Source organism: Ambystoma mexicanum, chromosome 1p (genome assembly GCF_040938575.1).
Source record: "Ambystoma mexicanum isolate Mex_15411 chromosome 1p, UKY_AmexF1_1, whole genome shotgun sequence".
Taxonomy (NCBI): Eukaryota; Metazoa; Chordata; class Amphibia; order Caudata; family Ambystomatidae; genus Ambystoma; species Ambystoma mexicanum.
This window is the reverse complement of record NC_090921.1, coordinates 182853708-182879128: the sequence shown is the minus strand read 5'-3', so window position 1 is coordinate 182879128 and position 25421 is coordinate 182853708. Positions and strand designations below refer to the sequence as shown.

Here is a 25421-nt window from a genome sequence, read left to right as displayed (position 1 = left end):
AGTTAGGAGATGTACATCCTTTGCTTTTTTGAGGAAACCTGACTCCGCGAAGGCCATATTCCTCTTGGGTAACCCATACAGAAAACTATAGCAGTCCAAAATAACAGAATGTTCATTCAAGGGTCAATAAAATATATATAATTTAATTAAATAGACGATATACAATAACTAAATCGAAATAAATGATAACAATGGAAAATGTGTAGTACAAAATGTAAGTTTGAAATGCAACAAAAATCGTTACCCCTCAAAAACATATTCTTTTTCCATGTGTTTAATACAAATTGGGGGTTGAAAATGCCTCCTGACATGTCCCGCCTACACCCCCAACCACTTTTACTTTTCGGCCCACTATAGCCCTCATGTAATGTACTTTCGGCCCTCTGTCAAAATCAGTTGTGCACCCCTGATCTAGACTCACCTTGTTCCTCCTCTGTACTTTTCTGTGACCTCTGTGATTCCATCTCCCTTTCTATCCTCCCCTCTGGCCTGACTCACTTTGCAGGACATACACTTGATGTCTTGATCTCTTCTGACGACTACTCTCTCCTGGAGCGATCACTCCCTCCTCCCCTCTGATCTCTCCCTCTTGTTACCTCAGGCCAAGCCTACCCCAACACTGCCACCTACCTTCTCAGACATCCGGCCCATGAAGCTTGCATCAGTTGAGGCTTTTGCCAACCTACTCTCCGCATTTGGCTGACTCTCATCCTGGTAGCCCTGTCCATGCTCTACTCTTCTATTTCCGATACTCTTTATGCTCTTGCCCCTGTCATGAGGATCCGTTTGAAGACCAAAGACAAGTGCAATTCTTGGTATGTCTCCGACCTAGCTACACTTAAACATAAGTGTAGGGTGGCTGAGAGGAGATGGAGGGCTTCTTTTTCATCCTCTTACAAACTGGCGTGTCGCCTGCTCCAAAGGCAATACCGACTCTCTGTCCACACCAAGAAGAGAGTCCACATCCAAGCCTGTGTCTCTGCTGCATCTAACAACTCGGCCAAACTCTTTGAAATCTCCAAGGAGCTGGCCAACCCTGCTGCAATCTCTACCTCTCGCGTCACCTCCCAGGCCCTTTAAATGGCCCTTGCCTCTCACTTCATCTCTAAAACCCGGATATCCTGCCCACCCTATCACCCCTCCCCTCTTCTTCCCTCTCCGTCTGTGAACTCTGGCCTTTCTGCAGCCACCCCCACTCTCTTTTTCGTCCTTTCCTCTTTTCTTCCCTGATGAGGTCTCTTGACAAGTCCGATCTATGAAAGTCTCGTCAAAACAGGTTCCTCCCTGTTCTTCCAAAACTATTAAGGACCACATTTTCACCCTCCCTCCTGCCCTAGCTGATTTCTGCAACCTTTCCTTCACCTCAGGAGTCTTTTCCTCCCCTCTGAAGCACTCTCTTGTGCACCTTCTTCTCAAGAAACCCCCTGCTAACCCTTCCTGCCCAGCTAACTATCGCCCAATTTCGATCACTCCTTTTCTGGGCAAACTCATGGAAAAGCTGGCCATCTCGAAGCTTAACCTCCTTGATTGGTGTCCAGGGCCCTTATGCATCTTCAGGGCCCTTGACCTCACACTCCCAATCTCCCCAGCTTCTGTCTACCTTCAGCACTTGCCTCAGCACACCCTCCGCTCTGAAGGGTCGCACTTTTTTTTTTCCACGCAACGCGGCTCCTGTCCATGTAGCACTTAACATACCTTGTGTATAGGCGCGTTACAAATGGCATATCATATCATATCATATACCTTGCACTTCATCTGTTGCTCACCCACAAGCATGGACACCCAGCACCTTCCCCCACTTCCCTCTTCCTTGCTGCACTTGCACGTTCTGAATACTGACAAGGCATAGTAGGTTCGTCCTTGTTTTTCCCCCCCAATGTATCTAATATTTTGTGTATTTTAATGTGTTCATTCCCATGTTGCATCCCCGTTGGCGCTTTGAAACTGAATTTTCTTACTGTATAAGCGCCTAACAAGTGAACAATACAAACAATGAATAAATAAAGATACCAATGCTGGAGAAATACAGTTGCAGGTAAGTAACTAAGGGCTTCATCACTAGTTGGGCGGTATTCCCGCTGGGATAGCGCTTGCGTTAATAGCGCTACCGCCACCTGGTCCAGCGTTATTAGCTCCTGATCATAGGTTTGCCAGAATGGTAGTTACCCATTCCCCATTGGGCCAATTCGGGAATTCCCCATGCCCCATTGGACCCAAAGGGGAATTTCCGGCGTATTACTGCACGATAAGTGCGCCGAAAAATCGGCAAATTCCCAGTGGATTAGTGGGGGGTAGATGCTGCCGAACCCGGGATTTGTCGAGCCCTTGAATACAGCGGTTATAGCGTTACTGACGGATTTAAGGGTTACCGGCCAACTCGTGATGACCCTGTAAGACTTTCCGCTGATGGATGCAGTCATTATTCATCATACTCATTCCAACATTTTAAGCAAATAAACTAAACTAAAATGACATGCTCTCAGGACAATTTGGATTTTTATCATTAATTTTTGGTGACAGTTGTGCTATTCTTATGCTAATTCCTGGGGTGAAAATGGTGCTGGCAGCTGTAAATGTATATACAATTGATATCACATTTGGCGCCACGTAGCCAATGTGAGTCTGCCGCATACCCGTGTGTCTTTGTAAACTGTCCAGCCCAGACTACGTTTTAGATGAATTTCATACATTTTGTATCTTTTGGGGAAATCATCATATTAATCAGAAAGAACATTATTACAACTGGTAAGAATAAGTTAATTAACACTATGGGGCTCGTTACAAATTTGCTGGTATCCCGACGGTATTTCTGGCGGGATACCGACAAACTGCCCCTACCGTTTGCGCTGCCTAGTATTACTGGGATATTACGGTAAATCCTCATTTCATGGAGTAGTATAGAACTCCACAGAGGGGATGGCCGGAATTAGCAATGAATTATTTGCTGGTGGGGGCCTGATTAACCGGCAGGTCAGGCCTGGTGTTAAGTCAGTGTCCCCACTGGCAAACTTGGATTTCCCTAGTCCGGAAAAGGTGCTGGTACCGGAATTACTGTCAATTTTACCAGCATTATTTCTCGACCGGGGAACTTGTAATGACCCCCTATGACATGGGCATTGTGCTTTCTGGGATAAAATAAATATTCTGTTAGATTACAATAAGTGTCCTTAGGCAATTAGTAGCTATATGTTACCTCACTCTGTAGAATCTAATCATTGAAAAACCAACAGGATTTAAGCCATTGACGCCCAATTCGCAATTGTACAGGGTTGTATCACAGGATTGTAGGTCTTTTTTCCTGGTTGGTATTGCTTTACCCCTTTCCTCCCTCTCTTTCTTGTTGCTGCTGCTGTGCAGTGGAGGTATGAGTTGGGTTTGCAGGAGATGACCCTCTGAAGGAGAATGTGTTTTTTCTCAGTTTGGTTTGAGACATGGAAGAATTACCTTCTGTGATAGATGGAGGGGCCCAAAGGGGATGGCTGCAAGGTGTTTTTTGACATGAAGTATGTTGGAAGGGACAGTTTATCTTTGTTATCAATATAGCAATAAAAAATGTTTACTTATTGACAGCTAGGTCAGGCGTAAGAGTTGCCACTCCATTCATTAAGTTGCCAGGCAGTCAACAGCAGTAATCAGCAATAAACATGTTGGTAAAGTTTTCACCAGGCAGATTTCTTGCACAGCTTGAAGGCTGTCATCACCTCCCTAGTGGTGCCACCGCTGGTGATCTGTCTTTTTGGGGCTAGCAGGAGCAGGCCCCATCCCAGCCTTTCTACCTTTCTACCTCCCCCCTGCACTTGGAGATGCCAGCTCGGATGCACATATGGGGAAGATTTGGGAATTTGTTTGAATTCCCAGGGGCCGATTAGGTTGTGGGAGGCCTGTTATCACCAGGTCAGACCTGGCCAGGCAGTGTCCATGCTCCCACCACTTCCCAGCTCACTCTGCCAAATATTTATTTATCTTTCTGTTATCACTGCTTAGTTATGTAATGTCAGAGGAGAAGCAGCTCTGGGTAAGGCAGAGGCAGGTAAGTGGCAGAGCTAACATCAGGTTTGCCTGCAGTGGGCAGCTTCTGAATATGGTGGTGGCCAGTACTTGACTTCTGCCTCCTTCTGTAAAATTTAGAAGTATGCATTAAGAGCCTATCATCCAGCATCAAGCTCCTAAAACATTCTTATGAATAAGTCTGCCTTTTCTGTTTCCTGTTCTTAGATCCGCAGCAATGTGGCTCATATCTTTGTGACCATGCATCGATCGGTGGCTGTCTACTCACAGAGGATGAAACTGGAGCTAAGGAGGCACAACTATGTCACACCCACCAATTACCTGGAGCTGGTAGACGGCTATAAGAAGTATGAGTAAAGTACAGTACTGGGGGTTTTCAGTGCAATGTGTGACTTGTAATATGAGGGATTCAGCAAGAAAGCTAATTTCTGATGAAGTGATGGATGGAAAGGCTGAAGTAAAGCTTCTTAAAAGTTGGAAATTGCCCAAGGCAGGTTTCCATTCCATGATTATTTTTGTCCATTAACAATTCCGATGAAGCATATTGAAAACCGTCTTTGTTCCACCACAAAAGCATGTTATCCAGCTCAAAATGCAAAACCACGCCCCCTCTGCACTGACCCATTGCTTTTGTGGTTACCCTTTATTTAAATGTTTTTCATCAGTAACCCCTCCTTTATGCTTCTCACGTTTGCAGCAGATCTGTTTTATGCTTCACTTGGTGAACTATCTTGATAAATATTGTCTCTTGTTGCCTGGGTTTTAGTGATTTTCTGCATGATTAACGTCCACACTTTGTTTTGAATAAAGAGACGAAAGAGGGGTTGATGTAAACCTTCTGTGATTTTGAGAGGGTGCTAACATTATTGTAGTTGGGTTTGCCTTGCCCAAAGTATTTGGTCCTCTTTTTTTGCCTGTGATACCTGCCTATTGTAGGAAAAAGCCCCATCAGGGAAAAAGGCCCAATACACCTCTTGCAAAGATAACAAATGTTATTTCCGTAGCGCAGAACGTTCTGCTGAAATGTGCATGAGAAGCACATTAAGAAGGTACATATTGTCATCAGTGACATCATCACATACAGTAGAAACCCACGGTGCTGGTTGGTGAGACCCTACACCTAGGTCACCTGCTCCATAGAGGATGCCAGGCCATTGGTCCCAGCCCCATCCGTCCATCTTCTTCAACGTGGGCGATGTTGCAGTCGTCATCGGTCAGCGGGCGGCCAAGTAACAATTATATTATTAGCTCAGAAAAACACATCTATATATATATATATATATATATGTAACAGTGCGCCTGGTATGAACAGACAAGGGACCAGGGGAAAGCCGAGGTCACACTAATTCTCACACTTCGCTTGCTCCCAGGCAGACTGGCATTTCTTCAAGTCCTCTGTTAGGCAGAATCCTGTGCGGTGCCCTTAGGGACCACTACACACAATTAAAACTACAAGTGGTAATACAAGTTCACCTTTGGTACAAGCCTGTACTACTATGTTAATGTGGTAGCAGTAGCGGAGCAGCCAGGCTTATCTCAAGAGTATAAGCAGTAGCAGAGATTACACAAAGAGACCACAATTACTGTAACTCAAACAAACACTGACTCAAGGTTTCAGGTAAAAAAATATAAGTACATTTATTTTTAAACCATCTGTTATAAAACACAACACTTCTATAAATTCAAAACCACATGTACAATACACTACAAACAACCAATTCTCTTGGCACAGAAAAACTCAAGGTAAGTACCTTATGTTTTGGCGGACCGGTGTTGTGAAACAAAAGACGTTACCGTGAATACGTATGCAATCACTTTTTGACAGTTCGCTCTTACTAAAGATACGCGTGTCCACGGCAAGAAATGTTACCGGGGCAAAACACACTTAGCACCTGGTTTAACCAGAGAGAGTTGGGGGCAAAAATCATAGGCAATACTTTGGTTATGGCAGACAGAATCAGAGAACACTCGCTCACAGAAATACAAAAGTCAATAGGCCGGAGCCAGTGTCAAGTGGAACCGGGTTCCTGTTGTCGAGGATCACGCAGTCAGACAGTTCAAGATTCAACGTTGCCAGTAGTACTTGGATATTGTCAACAGAGGAGGCAAAAGTTATAAGAGGGAAGGAAGACAAGGGCAAGCCTTGGAAGAGGAGAAAAGGGATTCACCCTAGTTCCTCGAAGCAGAACAGAGTACCTTATTCAATGAAGAAGCTGGTGCCACGGCAGTTGTTCCTGGTAGTTTCCTGCAGACCCACTGTTCATGGAGCTTCGGTCGTGGAGACAAGAAGGACGACGTCTGTAGGGGTCTGCACCATTGATGGATGAGGCCAGCAGCAGCGACGGTGTATAAAAAGTGCGGTCCTTTAAAACAGGAGAGGCTCTTCAGATGGCTATCCAGACCACTACAGCAGGGTGCAGTGATTTCGATCACGAACAGGATCCTCTGGTTGTGGAAGATGAGCTGGTTTACCCCACCAGGCTCAAGGGAAGAAGACTGTACTGGATCTTCTCTGGTCGTCGAAGGGTAGATAGCTGAAGACTGCAGCAGGGCTTCACAGGGACGGGATAGTTGCAGCAGCCATCTTCTTCTCCGCTTCTCTTCGGTTCCTTGTAGTTCCAGTGGCGACTCTGACTTCCAGCCCAAGAGTCCTGCCTTTTATGCGAAAATTCCCCATTCACACAGCCTGGCTGTCAATCACGCAGCAGGGTGGTTGTCCAGCCCGGACAACCACGTCAGCCAATCATGGCAAAGTGCAACTTGGGTTTCCTAGGATACCCTTTGCAGGGGGTGACTACACCCCTCCCTCACATTGAGCCCACCTAGACACCCAGGTGCCCAGAGGAGGGCTTCTTGGCAGATGCCCGCCAAAAGACGGTGAACAAAGAAGGCGAACCTTGTTTGCCACGCAAAGTAAAACACAAGAAGGACTTTAACAAAAAGAAATGGCGACTAAACCCAACTGGAGCAAAAATCAAGAGTATTTGGTAAAGCGGGTTTATGTTTGAGGCTATTATAATAGCCTAAAACAATACCACGTTTATATAGTATAATTGCGGTATAAAAGTAAGGGTAGATACCACTGCCACCAGCCAAGTCTAAATGTTACAAGAGCAAAACAAGGCTCAGAGAGGCACAGACAACAAGGGGTAGAATTTAACCCTTTCCACTACTCCATGTAAGATGGTTTTTACTGGGTCTGTAGTTTAAAAGTGACTATGTAAAGTTAATGGCAACTTTACCTGTTTCTGGGGGACAGTAGTCAGCCCCAGAAAAAGAAGTCATTGGGAAGTCTTAAAAAACAACCCTGTGTTACCGCACTGGAGGTACTATGTAACACACACAACAAGTTTGGGTCCATGGAGTGGTGTGCTCCAGAGTCCAAGACCACACAATAAGTAGAAATGCACATGACAAAACACAGGTAACAGTAGAGAAAAGAGGCACACTCTTACCAAGTGGAAAAAATAAACTCCAGAAATCCAAAGGAAAGCTGCTGAGGGACTCACTAGGTGAGGGAAATTAGCCATAGAATGAGAATTCTCCCTAACAGCATCCCACCCTTGTTTGGGCTATAATTATCTCCTTCCCTGCACCTCACAGCACAAATCATGTGACCTAGAAGTGAAGGCAGGAAGGCCCTGCTTTCTGATATTTTGATCGATCGGGGGTCCAGCAGCAGAGTTATCTGGTCAGTCGTTACTATGGTCAGTGGTCTGGAATTTGGTTGCTATAATTTAGGATGGGGACTCTTGGGCGTTGGGAGACCCGTACCCTCCTTTTCCTGGGATCACACATTGTTCACAGGCACTCGGCCCTCCCTAGGGTGAGGTGGGCCAGCAAAGAGAGAGGATTAATGAGCCGCCACTTGGAACTAGTGGGCAGGCCAGCAACATATGTAATATTATGTCACATCAGCCTTCCAGAAGCGCTGAACTGCAACAGGTTCAAGCCTCGTAGTGCAGAGGGCTCTCTGGGAGTGCATTGTTGCTCACAAATGGACTTAATGGAGACCATTGTTTGGCATATTAATCAATTGTATTAGGGCAACTACAGTATGAAATGGATAGCAGCGGCAGAGCTGCCATCAGAGCTTAAATCTATCTTTTGGTCAGCTGCCATTTGTCGGGGGAGGGTCTTACTTTTTGACTGGTTAATTCAATAGTTAATGTTGAGTGCTGTTTCTTTTGAAACATGCAACATCCCAGTGACTTGTAAAATAGGCTGGGTTTATGGGACCAAGTGGGAAAACGGTTGTAATTGGAGTTCCCAGACAACTACATGCACATTTCAGACTCAACCTTTCACAAGTACATGTTTTAATATTGTGGACAAGTTAGCAGCACTAGTGACAAGAGTGCATTATGTACTTATGTAACAGAGCGCTGGAAAGTCCCAGTGCTAGCGGGACAGACAGGCTAAATCCTGCGCCCAATGATGGAAATAGTCAAGGTAGATGGAAAAGATGGCTTTATTAACAGTCCATATAAAGCAGGGACAGCAATAAGCAGAAGAGTCTCCAGAGCTCTCCTGAATCTTCAATACAAAACATCAGGTTTTAACCACAAAATAAGTCATGATTGACATCACATCACAATCTTAGTTTCAAAAACCTACAGGGTTATGGGATTGGCTAGGGGAATTGTCTACATATTTATTAATTTATCTATTTTTTACATTTGTAGAGCGCACTGCAGCCCGTGGGCATCGAGGCGCTGTAAAACGGAACGTAAGAAGGCTTATTTAATGGTTACACAAAGCCGCCCAACAAGTGGTCTTGAAAATACAGGTTACATTTAAGTCGGTACATCAGTTAGCGAGGAGAGCAAGCAGGTTACTTATGATGCACACGGAGAGCCAACAGGTGTACACGAAAAGCTTGGCTTTGATGACCTTACGAAAGGCACCATGGGATTCAATTGGCCTAAGGTATGGTGGGAGAGGGTTCCAGTGGGTGGCAGCCATGGTGGGGAAGCTGGTAGCTCCAGCACAAGCTTTGTTCGTTTTGGGAACAGTAATCATGTTAGCATATGCTGTTCTGGCTGGCCTGACGGTACAGGGTTTGGGGATCCTTTGGACAAGGTAGGGAGGGGCCATGTCATGAAGGCACTTGTGCGTCAAGGCCAGAGTTTTGATAATGATTTTTTCCATGACTGGGAGCCAGTGGACTTGTCTTCTGAGACTAGAAATATGGTCCCTGCATGAAATGCCGGTGGCGGCCCTAGGGGCATTATTTTGAACCAGTTGCAGTTTAGCAAGGTTTTTTCTTGGGTTTCTTATGAATAGGGCATTGCAGTAATCAAGCCTTCAGCCAATTATTGCCCTAGCGATGGTGAGTCAGTTCTGTTAGGAGAGGTAGAGCCTCACAGCATTGAGCAGTTTCGAGTGATAGGCTGAGGAGGATGCTATGGCATTGACCTGCCTATCCATAGTGAGGTTGGGATTCAAGTAGGCACCGAGGGTTTTAACTGTATAGTTTGTATACGAGTTACTTTTTTCATTGGACATGACTATTTGATGGCTCCGCCTTGGACCACCTCCTAAATTGATGAAGGGGGAAAAAAGGCATACTCTTAGCAACAGGTAACTGGCCAATGCAACAGTTACAAAGCAGCATCATTTGAGAGTTTTGATTGGTTGGCATAGGCCTTACCAACCTTTAACATTTGGCAGGTCATCAGGCCATGAGCAAAAATAGTGGTCGGGGGAGTGACATCAAGGAACTGCATCTTTCAATTAAATAAGAAACCATCCCTGATGTCTTAGGCCACACGCCAGGGTATCTATCTCTGAATTTGGCCTTGTTCAATGCCTTTCATTCTGTCAATCTATGGGGAGTTGAAACAGGTGTCTATCTGTCTGGATCTTAATGAATGGACACTGTTCTCCAGTCATAGGTCACGTGTGAGGAGACCACGTTTGAATTATTCTGCTTTGGCTTTTATTAGCTCATATTAATACGGGTGTCTTTAACCTCTCTGAACAATTGAGATTTGTTCGAGTAATACTTCTTTCAGTATTAAGTTTCTAATTAGTATGGCCTTGGCATTGAAAGACTGTTTATTCTTTTACCTAATCTAAGAAGAATAGGCCTAACGCTTGGGAATCATCTTCTGTTCTCTTCGGAGCCATCCAAACCTCCCTTTTCGTAGTAACCTAGGATGGGACTGTGTAGCCACTGTCTGGCCTGCACGGATCTGTATTCTCAGCTAATTCAGCAAATCAAATCTCCCTGTAGCTTCGAGGCATTTAACGTCTTCAGGAGCGTAACACAAAATGTGGGCCCATGCTGAGGGCCCTCCTACCCTAACTCAGCAACAAATCACGGGTCAGCCACACTCTGGGCCGGCCTAGATTACCACACTTGAGCAATACGCACAAACGTGCTGCTGCAGGGGTACGCTGCACACTGCACTCTGGGAAAGATTTAAATATGTGTTTTAATGCATTATACAGCTAAATTGGCTAAAGGGCCAGAGCGTTTGCAATTGCAGGTCCCAGCTCTTCATTCCTGAAGAAGTGATGATTGTCCACCAGAAGCCCCAAACCTGGGTGCCAAACAATTCCTTAAAGAACAATTGCCAGGCATGCAAACCCAAGGGGAAAGGAGAAGTGGATAAAACAATAAAAGACAGGCCTCTGATAGTCACCCTCGTCTCCTGAAATCACTCCAGATGGGCAGTGTTGCTGACCTAAAAGTAAACACTGAATTACATTAACATTTCTCTCTGAAATCCCTTATTTTACTAAATATCTTCTCTAATATTGCTCCCAGTACCTGGAGCCTTTGCCTGATTCTTCACTGAGTTGCCTTAAGCTCCAGAAAATGAGCCTTAGCTATTCTCTTTCCCTTTTGCTTTTGAATTGGTTTTAAACTATATTAACTAATGTGAATTCAAGATGCTACCAAAACCCTCAAATTGTATAATTTCATCAACTCAAGTTAATAATAACTATTTAACTTTCCTGGTTTCCTCTATGTCGTATTCTGAAGGGGTTCAAGTGCTCCAAATAAATCTTGGGTAACTGTCAGTACATGCCGTTGAAGAAAGTCTTAAAAGCTTTCTTTACTTCCTTCAGAAACCCTGTTCTGAAAACAAACATCTTTTCTCTTCACAGAAACTGACTTTGGCATTTATGTGTGCAACGCGTTACTGGGTACTTTCCTTGAATGGCCTTTGATTCGGACGCACTACCACCTGTCGGCTTCAGAGTGAGGGACAGGGTTCCCAGTTCCCATGCGGCTTCAACACGTTAGTTCAAATCCCCCCTTGCGCAGGGGTTAGTGTTTTCTTTCAGACCGCAGTATCCATGCACCCTATTAGTAAAGTTAAATGCACGCACACAGCAATATTTAGTTAAAAGGATCCTGGCTAACGCTCGCAGTAATAAATACTATTTCAACAAGTGCGCAATTGGAGAAAAGAGAGAGTTCACTTCTTTTGCTCACTGTAACGCTTGGCAACAGAAACATCAATATTTTCTTTACTTTTTTGGCTTCTAACACAAAGAGATTTCTCTTAGTTTATGGTTGCTGCAGCTGGCTTGACTCTTCCTTACAGCTTGTCTCTCCTCTAACCTCTCATATGAAAACATGATCTTGAATCAAAGCTCTTCATGTTCTCTATCAAACCTTAGATCCTGGATTTACTATTGCTCTGGTTTCATCAAGAAGTAATTCACTTAAAGAGTTTTGAAAGTCTTTAAGTGCTCAGATCTTTGTCAACTTTCTGGAGGTCTGCTCTGCCGTGATCTGCTCTTGTGTTCACAAGAATGAAAGGCAGTTTAGAACCTCTGAAAAGGTTCCAAACTACATCACAACCACCAAACAAAGGCCAATCCGTGCTGACTATCTGAGCCTCCATCTTGCCTTCGTGTTACACTAGTTTCCTGAAATAAAAAGGTTAAGGAAAAAATAAAATTTGCTTTAGGTAGATCACGCCGCCAACTGCAGACCAATGTTCCAGCTCCAACCTTACACTGCCAGATTCTCCCAGACACCCTGACTCTCCTTCTAATACATGAATGTTGAGGAACCCTGGCAGTTTTGTAGGGCAACACCAATCCAAAAATCCAATACATGTAAGTCCCCAACAGTGCACAAGAACATTAATGCTTTGCTATTAAAAATGCCATGCTACAATAAAAACATGTCCAACTGGCTGCACAATGTAGATCAGTCTAGACACGTAATGACATATTACAATGAAGCATGCCAGGCCACATTTAGACATACCTAGACTGGTTGCATCAAAATGCAGTCGAAGTAATAACACTTACCATGGTTATTTTATCACAGATGCCCAGAGAAATATACAATGCTGCAGTAAGAAATGACTAAACTGTTTGCACCAAAATGCCTCCCTAGCCACTAATACCACATATCAAGCCTGCTTAACCGGGACATGGATGACACTTACGATTTACCGTGCAATACCCGTCCACCCCATTCCTACACATCCCCTCTTCATCCCACCCCCTACAGCAACCCCCAAAATCAGCTTCTAGGCCCGGAATTACGTCCACATTCTTTTTCCTTGTCCCAAAGCTTAAGTATGAGGCTCCTTGCCTCATAAGTAAGTACTGGGATGAGGAAGAGCGGGACTAGGAGTAATGAAGATTGCAGTTAACTAAGCTTGGCATTACCTCCATGTCCCTCTACATCATCCCTTTACTTGTGTATGAGTCAAAGTGCCTCATACACATGTAATGGGACGAGGAAGAATAGGGCTACGAGTAATTAAGATTACCAATAAGTAACCAAGGGATTAAATACAAGTAGTGGCGCTACACCATTGAGCTGACTGGGCTTCAACCCTCCTCCCCACCCACCCCTTGAAATATAGGGCTATGTTGGCTCGAACTGGCTGACCTACAGATCTGTTGCCGGACAGAGCTAGACACCGATGTTAAACGGCACCTGGGTTTCACTGTTAACAAAGGCCCAGCAAATACTAACGTAAAGCATTTCTCTCTTAGTACCTGCATTCAAATGCATAATTCTTTAGGCAATTGATAACTTCATGTAGGTTTAGTACTTGCATGCCAGAGAAGTGATTTGAAGGGTAGAGATGGGGACTGAAGGCTGCTTATTCTCACAGCAGTCCATAGGTGGGTGCTTTCAGACTTAAAGGAGAGCGTTAACTGCTTGAAACATTGAAGCTGCAGTAGAATAGTCTCATTAGAATGCATAAAGAAGTTAGATGACCCACACAAATAGGGATATTCTCCCATTTGGACCCCGAGAATCCTCTATTCGGGTGGCCAAGGCACGGCCATCGCCTTTCAAATCCAGACCCTGGGGTGGATAAGTGCAGGAGGATCACCTGGGTAGGGGAGTCTTGGGACATTCTCATGGGAATACCCTAGGCAGGACACGAGGAGGGGTGAAGATTGCCATTGATGAACCCACCAAGACACAGAAGACGGACTACAACACTCTGACAGCAGGCTGTCCCCTTACTGAAGTCAGGCAGACCCAACCCTAATCACACACCTCATGCCCATTAACATCAAGCATGTGTATAAAGGTAGGCTGCTGAGGAAGAAAGGTCAGATGCAGTTGGGAAAGCAAGAGGGAGGCTGCATGACTGAGACCAGCAGAGGATCCCTCTTCAAATCCCAAACACCAAATGCAAGCTGGGAAGATTGTCTGGAGCTGAGAAACCAGAAGTACTGGGAGCTGTCAAGTGAATCCAGAGGACGGCGTGCAGCAACGCTGGCCCAGTGAGAAGGAAGGGCTGCAGTGTGTCACAGATGCTTTGCCTCCTACATGTTGGATTCAGGCAGCCAGGACCTTGCTGTTGAGGTCCAGACAATTGCTTGTTCCCTTGGGGCAAGAGCCGACCCCAAGGATGTAGAGGGGCAGGTGGTGAGACCCTAACATCATCCCTACACCAAAGGATGGAGCCGCTGACTTCGCAACACTGCCCGTGAGTCTGATCAAAAGAGAGAGCGCACAAGGGAAGGTACCAAATAAAGCAGGCAAGTGGCCCGAACTGAAAAAGGAAGCTAAAAGTGATACCTGAAGGGGTCCGTGCCTGGATGAGGGAGACCCAAGGTGAAAGTGATACCTGAAAGATAATGCGAGCCAAAGTAACAAAGTGACCCTGTGTGAGTGAACACAATATCCGAAGTCTTTGTAAAACGAAAACAAAATCCCTGAAGTGAAGTGAAGGGAAGTGATGTGAACATTGAAAAGTAAACCAAACTAAAAGCCAAAACAGGGAAATCACTAAGTGGAGGAAAGGTGAATAGAATCCCCAGGAAGGCTTGTTTGAAACAGAACTGAATGTAAAGTAAAAGGAATTGATCTTAAGAAATGCAAATACCAGAATGCAGCGGTGTCAGAGTGGTCATGTATGGAATTAAAGCAAAGCCATCAAGTTTCAAAAGTCCCTGACAGTAAAGCAAAGTGTATCTGAAAGTAAGAAGGCTGGGGAAGGATACCCTGGTTAAATTGTGATAAAACGGATCTGAGCCTGGCTGAGGGTGTTCCGGGTTGAACAGAGACACCCGAAATTGAACTGTGTGTTAAAGTGGGTCTGATCCCGGCAGAGTGGGAACCAGGGTGAACAGTAAATTGGTCCGAGCCCGGCAGAGGGAGACGAACAGTGTGTTAAAGAGAATCTGAGTCCGGCTGAGGGGTATCCGGGGTGAATAGTGAATCACCAAAGAAAATGTATACTTGTGAAATCTAAAAGAGGAAAATAACTTATTGTTTGTTGCATCAGGCCCTCTGAAAGAAGAGACTTTGAAAGGCAAAGAGATTTGGGCACGTAAGGTCCTGATGCTAATGATTGAACTGTATCCTTGTGCCAGAGAACCCAGAGACTGTGCTAATCTCGAGTGTAGCACCTTGCCCCGTGCTGAAAACAGGGGGAAGGGAGGCCAGTGGCCTGTGAACATCCTGACGTATCATTTTGTGTACACTTCTTTAATTTGCGTTCATTTACTGATTTAGGGACCGACAGTTTGTCTGTTTTAGTCTGATAGTTGTTGTCTGCTCCTTGTGACTGATTGTGTCTTCATCCGCATCACCTCTTCTGCACCTTCAGCTCCGGGGCTGGCGGCAGGGGGGGGTTTCGCCTTTGTTTGGTTTGACGTGACTGGGGTGGATTCACGCTCTTCTTCCTTGTACTCGAACATTAGTGGGTGAGACCTCCTCAAAGAGATGTGGACCTTCGAAGCACGGTTTGTGCCAGCGGCTCAAAAACTGTTTAATGAACACTCTATCAGCTGGATACAGGTTGGGTGTCTTAAGCAAAGTCAAGGGATCAAACTGTTTGATGTTTTCCTCATTCTTCTTTGACCTCCCCTGCCGATCTCAAAGCTGTTGAAACATAAAAGCGACACAAGGCATCATAGCAGCCTAGTATTCATGCATTTCAGAACCAAGCACATCAGCAGCATTATGGGCGTCAGTTCGCGTTTGAGTGGGCAGAGCAAGAGGAATATGCATATGGCATCCTGTCACCACCTCATGAGGCGTCAGGTGATGGTCGGAGCCTGGCAGATTGTGTAATGCAAATAGAGCTACGAGTAAACAATGGAGCCATCCTTTTTTCAGGTTAATTTTTAGCTTAGCAATTCGGTCTTTCAGAAGGCCATTGAGGTGCTCCCAAAATCTGTTTCCCTGCGGGTGATAAGCGGAAGAGAATTTATGATTAATACCCAATAGGATATTGATATTCTCAAAGATTTCATTTACAAAATGCAGTCCATTATCAGACCGAAGGACTTTGCACACTCCCCATCTCGGGAAGACCTCACGTAGAAGGAACTTTGCAGCACATGTGGCATCAGGATGTATGCATGGACCGGCCTTGATCCATCGAGAGAAAGGACACATGACTACCAGCATTTATCTGTAGCTGTTACACACTTGAAGCATATCTACATAGTCAATATGCAAATGCTGGAAGGGTCCAGTAGGACGGGCTATTGCTCTTCTCACTGTTCACAGCGCGTGCCCTGCTGTAAACCTCTGGGAAACTATACAATTTATAATAAGAGCAGGAACGTGTTCCGTTAAGGTGGACACAAACCATTCTTCCGATATCAGGGCTGCAAGACTCTCATGTTGTGTACGTTGAGTAGTACAGTTGGTCTAATGCTACGTTAAATAATCCAAGGTGCATAACTGGTTTGCCGGTGCTGTCCTGCTGCCACAGTGCATCTGTGGGGGACAATGAGCACCCCGTACGCTTGCACAAATCCTGCTCTTCTTGTGGCCCGCAACCCTGTAATTCAGTGATCTGTTCTATGGGCAAGGTATTAAAGCCTTCTTTCATTACCATGCTACGTGCTCATGTGTATTTATTAGATGCTGTGTCAAATTCAGATATTGAGGAAAATTCACTTTTTTTTGCCTCTGCCGGTTGCTTCGTTACCACGGGAAATTAAATGTGCACCTTTAGTGTGTGCTACGCGCTTCACCACGGCGATGGCCAAAGGAAGCTATAGTGCGTTTATGAGCCTGTCCAATAGTGGCGCGTGTTGTACTGGTGTGCCGTCTGCACATAGGAAGCCCTGCTTCTTCCAATGTGCAGTCCTGTGTGTATTGTTGACGTCACATAGACAGAGTCAGAATAGACTGTTATTTCCTCATCCTCATTGCGCTGAAAAATGTAAAGGCAATCCCTCACTTGCCAACATCTCAAAGTTACCATTCTGTTTTACTTTTTCCACTGCGGTCCCTGTATGCCCACCATAGGGCATTTTCTCTGACATGGGGTATATTGTCATAGTATTCAGTATACTTGGTGCAGTCATGCACATGATCTTCTTCCTCCACTGGCTCTGCTTTGAATTTTGCTGGGTTTGCTTCTGCCAATGATTGTTCACAAGGATGGCCTTGCATCACTGGATCTAGAATCCTGCTGTAATATGATAGTGGTTTGTGTCCTAGGGTGGTCTTCTGTGCAAGCACTGCTGTCATTACTACTCCATTTGAATGGGAGACAAGGAACTATTGTACACTGTAATCGGGAATCCCTAGAACAGGTGCTGTGCATATTGTGCACAGGAGCGTTATAATTGACCTCATATTGCCCTTTTTAATTCATCAAATGCTTCTGTCATTTCACCTGTCTGAGCTATGTCACTATCATCTTTCTGAGTTTCCTTGAGCCTTTTTTTTATAGGGGTCTGATGTATGTACTGTAATCAAAGACTCATGCCCTGCAGTAATTGCAAAGGCCCAGAAACTGTTGCATCTCCCTCACTGTCTTTGGTTGAGGCGTTTTCATGATTGCGTCTGCCCATTTAAGGATCACTTTTTTTCCTTCTTGAGATATCAAATGCCCTATGTACAAGCCTTCTTCCTGGCAATATTGAAGGATTTATTGTCTAGTTTGTACCTTTTTTCTGCCAAGACTGTCATCAACTGTATTGAGTCTTTTCTGCACGGATCTTCTGTCCGGCTGCACACCAGAATGTGATCTACGTACTGGATTACTATACTGTCAAGGTGTACGTTCCTAAATCCATCTGGAGGACTCAATTGAATATTGATGGGAACTTGCAGTACCCTTGACGTAAACCTGTGTGTTTCCACTTCTGATTTCTTTATGAAAACGAAGGCAAGTCTTGTGACTCTTCATGAATGGGGATAAAAAAGAAAGTATTCTTTAAATCGATCACTGTAAAACATTTGGCTTTGGATGGAATATTAGATAATATTGTGGCTGGGTTCGGGACGAATGGAAATTTTGCTACAACAATATTGTTTAGGGGTGTAGGTCCTGAATAAATCTCCTCAACCCCTTCCCCAATGCTTTTTCCACTTGGTACTTTGCTATGTTACATGGGGTTTCTGATTGCACTAATATTCCCTGTTGCAGTGAAGTGGAAACAGTATCATAAATGCCCTCATCTGCTTCCTTCGGCATTGGATATGTCCTTTCTCGTGGCAAAATTGCTCCTGGCTTCAATTTGATTTTAACTACACCTACTCCCTTCAATAGGCCAACAACATATGGACAGCTGGTCCACAGTATACTTGGTACCTGTGCCAGATCTTTGTTAAACAATGGTGTCTTTTTTTATCAATGCCATCCTCTGTGGCACTTCCCTGCTCTCAATTTTCACCCAATAAGTTAGGCCAATAATGAACACTACTTCATCGTCTGAATCCTCATCTCTAAACAGTTCCTCATCTACCAAATCCGTCAGTCTGTGTCCTTCGTCAAGTGCTATCACTGCTCGCCATGCTTTTCCTTCGTCATCAGTCCCGTGAATCATCAATCTTTCTTCTCTCACTACGACTGCTTCTAATTCTAGTGTAAACATGTCCCCATCTTCCTCATCCATAGGTATTTTTGGTCTAAATAGAAATCTGCAGCTAGTCGCAGTATTTTACCCCTTATCCCAGGAAGCCATGCTATCAAAAGGTGTACCCATACTCTGCCCTGTTCCAAATGTTAGCTCTCACCCCAATGGTGGCAGCAAGCAAGCTTTTTATGTCGCCCACTGCTAATGGAATTCCTGACATTCTCTATAACTCATAGATCCATTTATCCACTTCCGATATCAAAGATGGTAATTCACACCTCAAATGATCCTTATACATATGCGACCACAGTATATATTGCTGCTGTCCTTCCCCTTTTTCTAGCAATGGGAATTGCGTGAAATCTGCCCCACATTCAAATCCAGCTACGTCCTTCATTTTTATGACGTTTTCTATCATGCTCGCCTTCTTTCATCATGGTAATGTTCTCAACCTGTCTATGCATGGGGTTGTTTGTTCCAAACTACGGGATCACTTTTTTGGATGTTTGGGATAGGGTTCTGGCTTTTCCCTTCTAGTTCTTCCACATCAGACCACAGTCTCTTTCCGTGGGCTTAAGCCTGTAGAGAGGCCTTGTGCAGCCTTTTTCACTTCCTCCTTTTCACCTTCATGTCTATCCTCATCTGAAAGCAGCGTCCCCCAACTTCCATCACTTACTTCATCTTCTCTATCTTCAAACTCTAATTTCCTTAATTGGAGCTTTCTATCTAGCCCGCTGATTTTGTCTTCCAATACAGTTTCTTTCCCCCTTTGTGGATATTCTGCAACACTCCCTTTTACGGTGTGAGCACCACTCCCTCTCTTGCTCCTGTACAAATTACCAACCCTCCTTTGCATGGCCTTGACTTCATCTCCACCTGGAAGGATTCCATGTTTAATTATGTCCTCCATTTCCTTAGTGCGTTTCCCTAAACTCCACTCTCTTTTTCTTAGCTCCCATTCCTGATCTCTCTTTTCCCCTTGGAGCATGTCCTCTCGAAGGATCTAATCAGTTCCTTTTTGTTGTTTTTCCCTGCTCAATCTCAGCTCTCTTTCTATTTCCTTATCTTTTCCTTCCTCAGTTTTCCTTTGTTTTTCTCTTTCTTCTCTTTGTTTCCTCATCCTCTCCATTTCTTCCTTTTTCCACCTCACTCTTTCCCTTCCTTCTCTCTTGCTCTTTTTCTCTTTCCTCTAATTCACTTATCTTCTCTTTCTTTCACGTCTGCCCCTTCTCTCTATCTGCTTCAGATTTTCTTTCCCTTTCTTCCTCTTCTTCAATTAGTCTGGCCCATTCTCTTTCTTCCTCCTCCTGTTTCCTTCTCTGAGGTTCCTTTTCTTCTCGTTTTCTTTCCTATTCATCATCTTACTCCTGTCTTTCTTTAGCTCTCCTTTCTCTCTCTTTAGAATCTTCCATATGTATCCCATCTAATTTAAGCAAAAGCTGTCCTCCCACCCACTTGTTCAGAGTGATTGTGGTCTCTTCCATATTACTCTACCTGCCTTTCTGTCTTTGGATCTCTTCCTCAGCCTATGTTAGCTTTGCCTGCAGCTCGCAGCGCTCATTGTACTCAACACCAACGCCCATGGACACTGGCTTTTGCTGATTTAATTTTTGCATCTTCACTGCTGTAAGGGGTAGAATCCTTGCCCTTGGCATGGTGTATTGATGCTCTGGGAGGAGGAGGAGGAGCTGAGGGCGTTGTGGCTTTCCCTTCCTGCTGATTAAGCATCCACTCCCTCGCAGGTGGATCCTCTATCTCGTCCCTAAACATCTTCCATAACTCTAAAATGGCTGATTTTTTTTGCAGTTTTTCCCCATGGCGTGTAAATATATCATGTGATGCAGCACTGATTTCGAATGAATCCCATCTTGGGGCGAATGCATGATCATTTTACCAGCTGTGTTCCCCTGAACCCATTCGGAATGGTACTTACAGATCTCCTCTTTGTATTTAGGCAGCGACTTACATAAATTCATAAGGGGGGTATCTCCCATGATGATGTCACATCGCACTCTTGGTTGCCAATGCTTACCGGACCTCAACAAACCTCCAAATCTTTTATCTCTTCTAATCCTCCTTCACAATCTCCTGTCAAAAATATGTCACTCAATTTCCAACACTTTCTACGTCTCCTCCAAACTGTCAGGGTTCTAGGACGGAGGTGTACAAGCACTAGGCTGGGAGTGAGGACACGCAGGTTTAATTGTGCGCAGACAGTTTCTGGGGGTTGGGAGCAAAACAAAACTCATACCAAGTTACATAACCATTTAATCCAGAGATCTGCAGCCGTCTATTCACAAGATGGAGGATTGGGCACTAACCCAGGACAAGATGGAGATTCCCCTCAGTAACATTCCACAATGGAATGTTAAAGACAGGTTGGAGGTGAACTCTTTGTTTCCCAGTTGCCTTTCATCATAATTACCACAAGAAGCAGTCCTGTTTTAAGTTTGCTCCTATGAGGTCTACCTTTGAAAGGTGATCAGGACAGAAGTTGAAGATCGTAGAAGAAAAGCTGCAACAACTATTTACTGGTGGGAGCGCTGCAATTAGAGAACTTGCTTAATGTTTTTAGTATTTCTAATTTTCTTCTTTGACTGTATTACTGGCAAGAGACTGATGTTCTGATATTCCTTTACCTTCGAACATTTTATTGAACTGTACAAAGGAAGCGAAGTTTGTGAGAGAGAGAAGAGCCTTGTATGAAAATAGCAAGATAGTTATTTCTCCATTTAAATATATTATGCGTTGGAAAGCTTAATAATTTTAATCCGCGCTCAATCTTGGTTTGAAAAGAAAAGACACATTCAGATATGCGCAGGGAAATCTTTAACGGCTTGCCGGTGAAATACTTGTATTATTAAATTAAATTAAAGTGAACTGCAGTTGCGCCCTTGCCACTAGATGACGTTGGAAGTCGCGGCTCGCGCGAACAAGGCCTATATTTAGAATAGATAGTAAATACTCAAGTTATACATTTACCTTAGATAGAAGATATTGCGGGATCTCACGGAGTGGATAACTCTATGAATTAGAAGCGTTGTAGTCACTTTGGAGCTTGTTGCTCTTCTGAGGACTACAGAAGCCATTTTCTTTGACATTAGGGAGTTGAAGTTTTTTGTTAGATATTTTTCAGTAGTTCTAGAAAATACCAGTACAGATTAGCATTGCTAAGTTCAAATGTTTAACACCACTCTAGAAAAAGCAGTACAATTAATGAAAGTGGATGTTAAAAGAGTAAGGATACAAGGTTGCATTAAAGTTTGCAGTGATAAGAAAACTATTTTCAAGAAGAAAAGCAAGATTATGATTGTTGCAAATGCAAGAATTTAACAAATAAAACTTTCCATTTTAAAAGTGGGACAGAAGTATGAGTTTTTCAATAACAGGAATAGCAGGCGTACAGTGTTCATCCAGTGCACTACAGTTGAATAAATTCCTCTTGACATAGGCAGTGGATACACAGATAATTCTGGGAGGGATGAGATAAAGGTGGGGAGTTAAAAGTGCCTTGTAATAACTTTGCCTAATAATTGTACAGGGAGCCCAGCAACAAACCAGGAAGAGCTCCAGTGTCTTTTCCAATTCCCCTTTCCACCCCCAGGCTGACCTGAGTCTTGCTGGAATTTTAGAATCAGGACACAGAGCAGTCACTAAGGAACTGTGGGGTTCAGCAGCTTCCACAGAGCAATAATGAAGAAGTACCAGGCACAAACCCTCGTGGATACAACAACTATTCGGGCAAGCACCACAAACGCCACCCACGCTCAGGATCATGCTCTTTGGGTCCAAACCACAGTTCCACATGCTCTACGATGTAAACCAATATCCACAAAGCCTCTCTTTTCACATTTTAAACCACTTCTCACCCTCCCGCTGGTGCCAGCAATCAGTACACATATGGGTGCATCCTCAATATAACAACACAACCAAAACCCTTTATGCCATCTTCCTGCCCTCTTGACAAGGGATCCTTATCTCTCAGTGTTAGTCCAAACGGGACATGACACACTCTTCCTTGAGCTTGTTTTTCGAGAAATCTCTTTTATCTTCAATATCTTAGTACCTCATCACAAGGTTTAGTGTGTCACCATCCGTAACCTTTTTATAGGTATCCTCTCATAAATAAATACTTTATCACCTCACAATTTCCAAATGTATACAGACCAATCCCTCCGTACTTCGTCTGCCAATTCAGTGCTCTATACTTACATCCGTGGATCGGCCGAGGACTTTGGTATCGATCCTCTGTCAATTGGCCATCCTCGTCCTGCGTGGCGGCAGTGGGAACCGAGCAGGATTTTCATCAAGAGGGTTCCTGTCGGCTGTCTCAGTTCACAAGTGATTCATTGTTCTCCACAGGTCACTCTGCAGTCCTCAGGCTTGTAGTGGGGGTATCTACAATCTGAGGGTCTGGACTGAACCATCCGAACTGCTACCATATGTAAAAGAGCACTGGAAAGTCCCAGGGCTAGCGGAACAGACAGGCCGGGAAATCCCACGCCCAATGACGGAAATAGTGCTTTTTTAAAAATCTTTTTTAAAAATCCATATATAGCCGAGACGGGGGGCGTTCATGACCAAGATGGCTGCTTACTGCTGAGCTGCGCAAGGCATCTGCGAGAGGGGCCGGCCATACTCGTTCCCACCACATGTGCCATGAATTACTGTAGTAGGGCACCGTCAGACATGCCTTGAACCTCGACAAGGCAGGTTTGGGCTGTCTAAAAGCCATAGTATGCTTTGAAGATTGCACAGCCTCCACACAGAGCACTTTGCTGTCTGCGGCTGGAGAAGAGCGGCAGCAGGCACCGGCACCGCGTCATCGAGAGAGGCTGCCTTGTGCAGGTGCCCGCCGGAGGACCTTGGATCAACAGGGACCTCGGTGCGGACTGCGCCACTGTACCGGCACTGTCTGCTCGGCGTTGGCCTCATGCTCTGCACCAATATCTGGCTGTAATCAACTGCCTGGGGCCTGGGTTTGCCCGGGCTGGGGAGCGCCTTGTTGGTTCTCCCTGCCCAGTGGTGGGCCCAATCCCCTTGATGGCTGGATTGGCCCATGGGAGGCAGGCACCTAGAACAGCTAATGCGGTGTGAGTGGTGGGGGCTTCCTCGAGAAGACCCGAGGTTAGGAGAGGAGCGGGCGGCGATCTTGTCCTGAGAGCGGGTTGTGCACTGGAGGCATTGGCGACCTGATCTTCTCCTCCTGTTGGGCATAGAGTACTACATGGAGCTCCTGATACCGTCTGACTGGCCGCAGGGTCCAACCCTTGTCATTATGGGCTATATCTACAGTGGAGGGTAATACTTGAGGCTGGAGAGGCCGCCCCCCGGTGACTGGGAATTTCATACCGGTGCCTCCATGTAAGTGTGACCAGGGGATATACGCCTTTCTTTACCTCTACCGCGGGTGTGGATCCTGGCTAAATGATGTTAGAGCGCCTATCCAGAAACTCTAGAAAGGGTGCAGAGCTGGGCTGGAGACCGAATCGAGGTGCCTTGAAGGTACAGTTAAGGCACTACTGGAGGCTCCCTGGCTGTGGTGCTGCATGGCGAAAGTTAATAAGCGGCAGTCCCCCTTACCATTCGCCCAGAAGGAGGGCCTGAGTGATAGGGGAAAAAAGATGCTGCCACCTTGAGATAACCCAGACAGGCCGGGACATGCTGGCCCTAGAGAAACTGGCAAAAGGCCTGCTGATAGTGCCCCGGCATCGGAACTCAGTTTAGTTTTGTCTGAAATGAGATCCGGATTTGCATCCAAATACTCCAAGCTTGATGGAATGGCATACCAGGTTGATCGTATGCAGGAACGTATCGAAAAGGAGAGTAGCTGGATATTTGAGGGGGAACACAGAGTGGGTGTACTGGAGGACACTAGTGGGGAAGTGACACAGGCGATCCTCACATTGTAGAGGGAAGTCCAAGTAATCAGAGATGAACGAGGACATAGCGGCGAGATCCCGTAGGAACAACAGAAGGGTGGAGGGAATGGCAGAATCGATGCCACAGCAGAACATGGAGAACTTTATGGAAAAGTTAGTTCGGGAGGTACGGCAAACACCCCCCCTTGTCATCTCAATTCTTGGTTCAAAGGGCGCAACTGGTGTCGCAACTGGCTCCCAGACCGGGCCAGAGCCCTCGACCGATCATAGCTCGCTTGTTTTAAAATAAATGGACCGGGATGTGATTCTTTGCAAAGCCTGCAAGCTTGGAGACTTGGAGTATGAGAATGCCCGGTTGTCTTTTTATCCTGACTTCACCACATCAGTTCAGAAGGCTTGCCTTTCTTTCCTGGTGGCGAAACACGCCCTTCGCGAGCACGGCTTGCAGAATGCTATGCTGTACCCATCCAAACTGCGGGTGCTTCAAGGAGGCAAGTCCAATTTCTTCATTGACCCTAGGGCAGTACAAGACTTTCTGGAAGCGCTGCCGAAGGAGTGCGGGGATATCCAAGTCAAGACTGTGCTGGGTTGTGTTACTATCCTTGGGATATGCATTGCGGACGATGGGTGCGGGATGACCCAGCGGACCAAGATTGATATGTGCCTTGGCAAATTAATCTAAACATGTGCAGCATATGCTTGGTGGGTTTATACTAAGCTTGCCCATGTAACGAATTGGTCCAGTGGCTGAGTACTCTTGTTGACACATGGGCCTCCCCCTGGTAGTAGGTGTAGCAGGCGGGTCCTCTAGCTGGCAGAGTCTGGCGCCCCCAGGTTGTTTCCCATGTTCGCCTATAAGTTTGGGTCACGGAGGGGGGTGGGATATTTCACTGCTTGTTGGGAGCAGGCAGCGTGTTTGGGGGAGGCGACCCAGACACTCCCTTTCCTCATCTGTATACCAATACAATGCCGATTGGTCTAGGTAGTTGTCTACCTCCGTGTGTAAGAGGAATACACCTGACTGAACATTTGTAAAATGCCTGAACTATCTCCAAATCCGCAAATCTTTCTTCCACTTGAGCAGTCCTTACCGATAGAATGCAGTCCCTGGGCCTGTCTGCCTTGGCAGCCCTTGCCAATAGTTTACTTGGGTGCTGTCTCTCCCCATATTGCCGTACCGCTGCTTTCCCCTGGATCAATTTCACCTCCCTGTGTGCCAGCCTGTTGATTTCCTGTAAGTGCCTCTTAACCCTCTAC

At 45.3% G+C, this 25421-nt stretch overlaps 1 protein-coding gene across 1 annotated transcript in view; it reads left to right on the top strand.

Moving 5' to 3' along the window:
* DNAH2 (dynein axonemal heavy chain 2) overlaps positions 1–25421 on the top strand; it is a 3498763-nt gene that overhangs the window by 2598967 nt on the left and 874375 nt on the right. The window contains exon 60 of the mRNA XM_069646273.1: positions 4216–4355. Coding sequence (XP_069502374.1) covers positions 4216–4355 — 140 coding nt within the window. The remainder of the gene's footprint in view (positions 1–4215; positions 4356–25421) is intronic.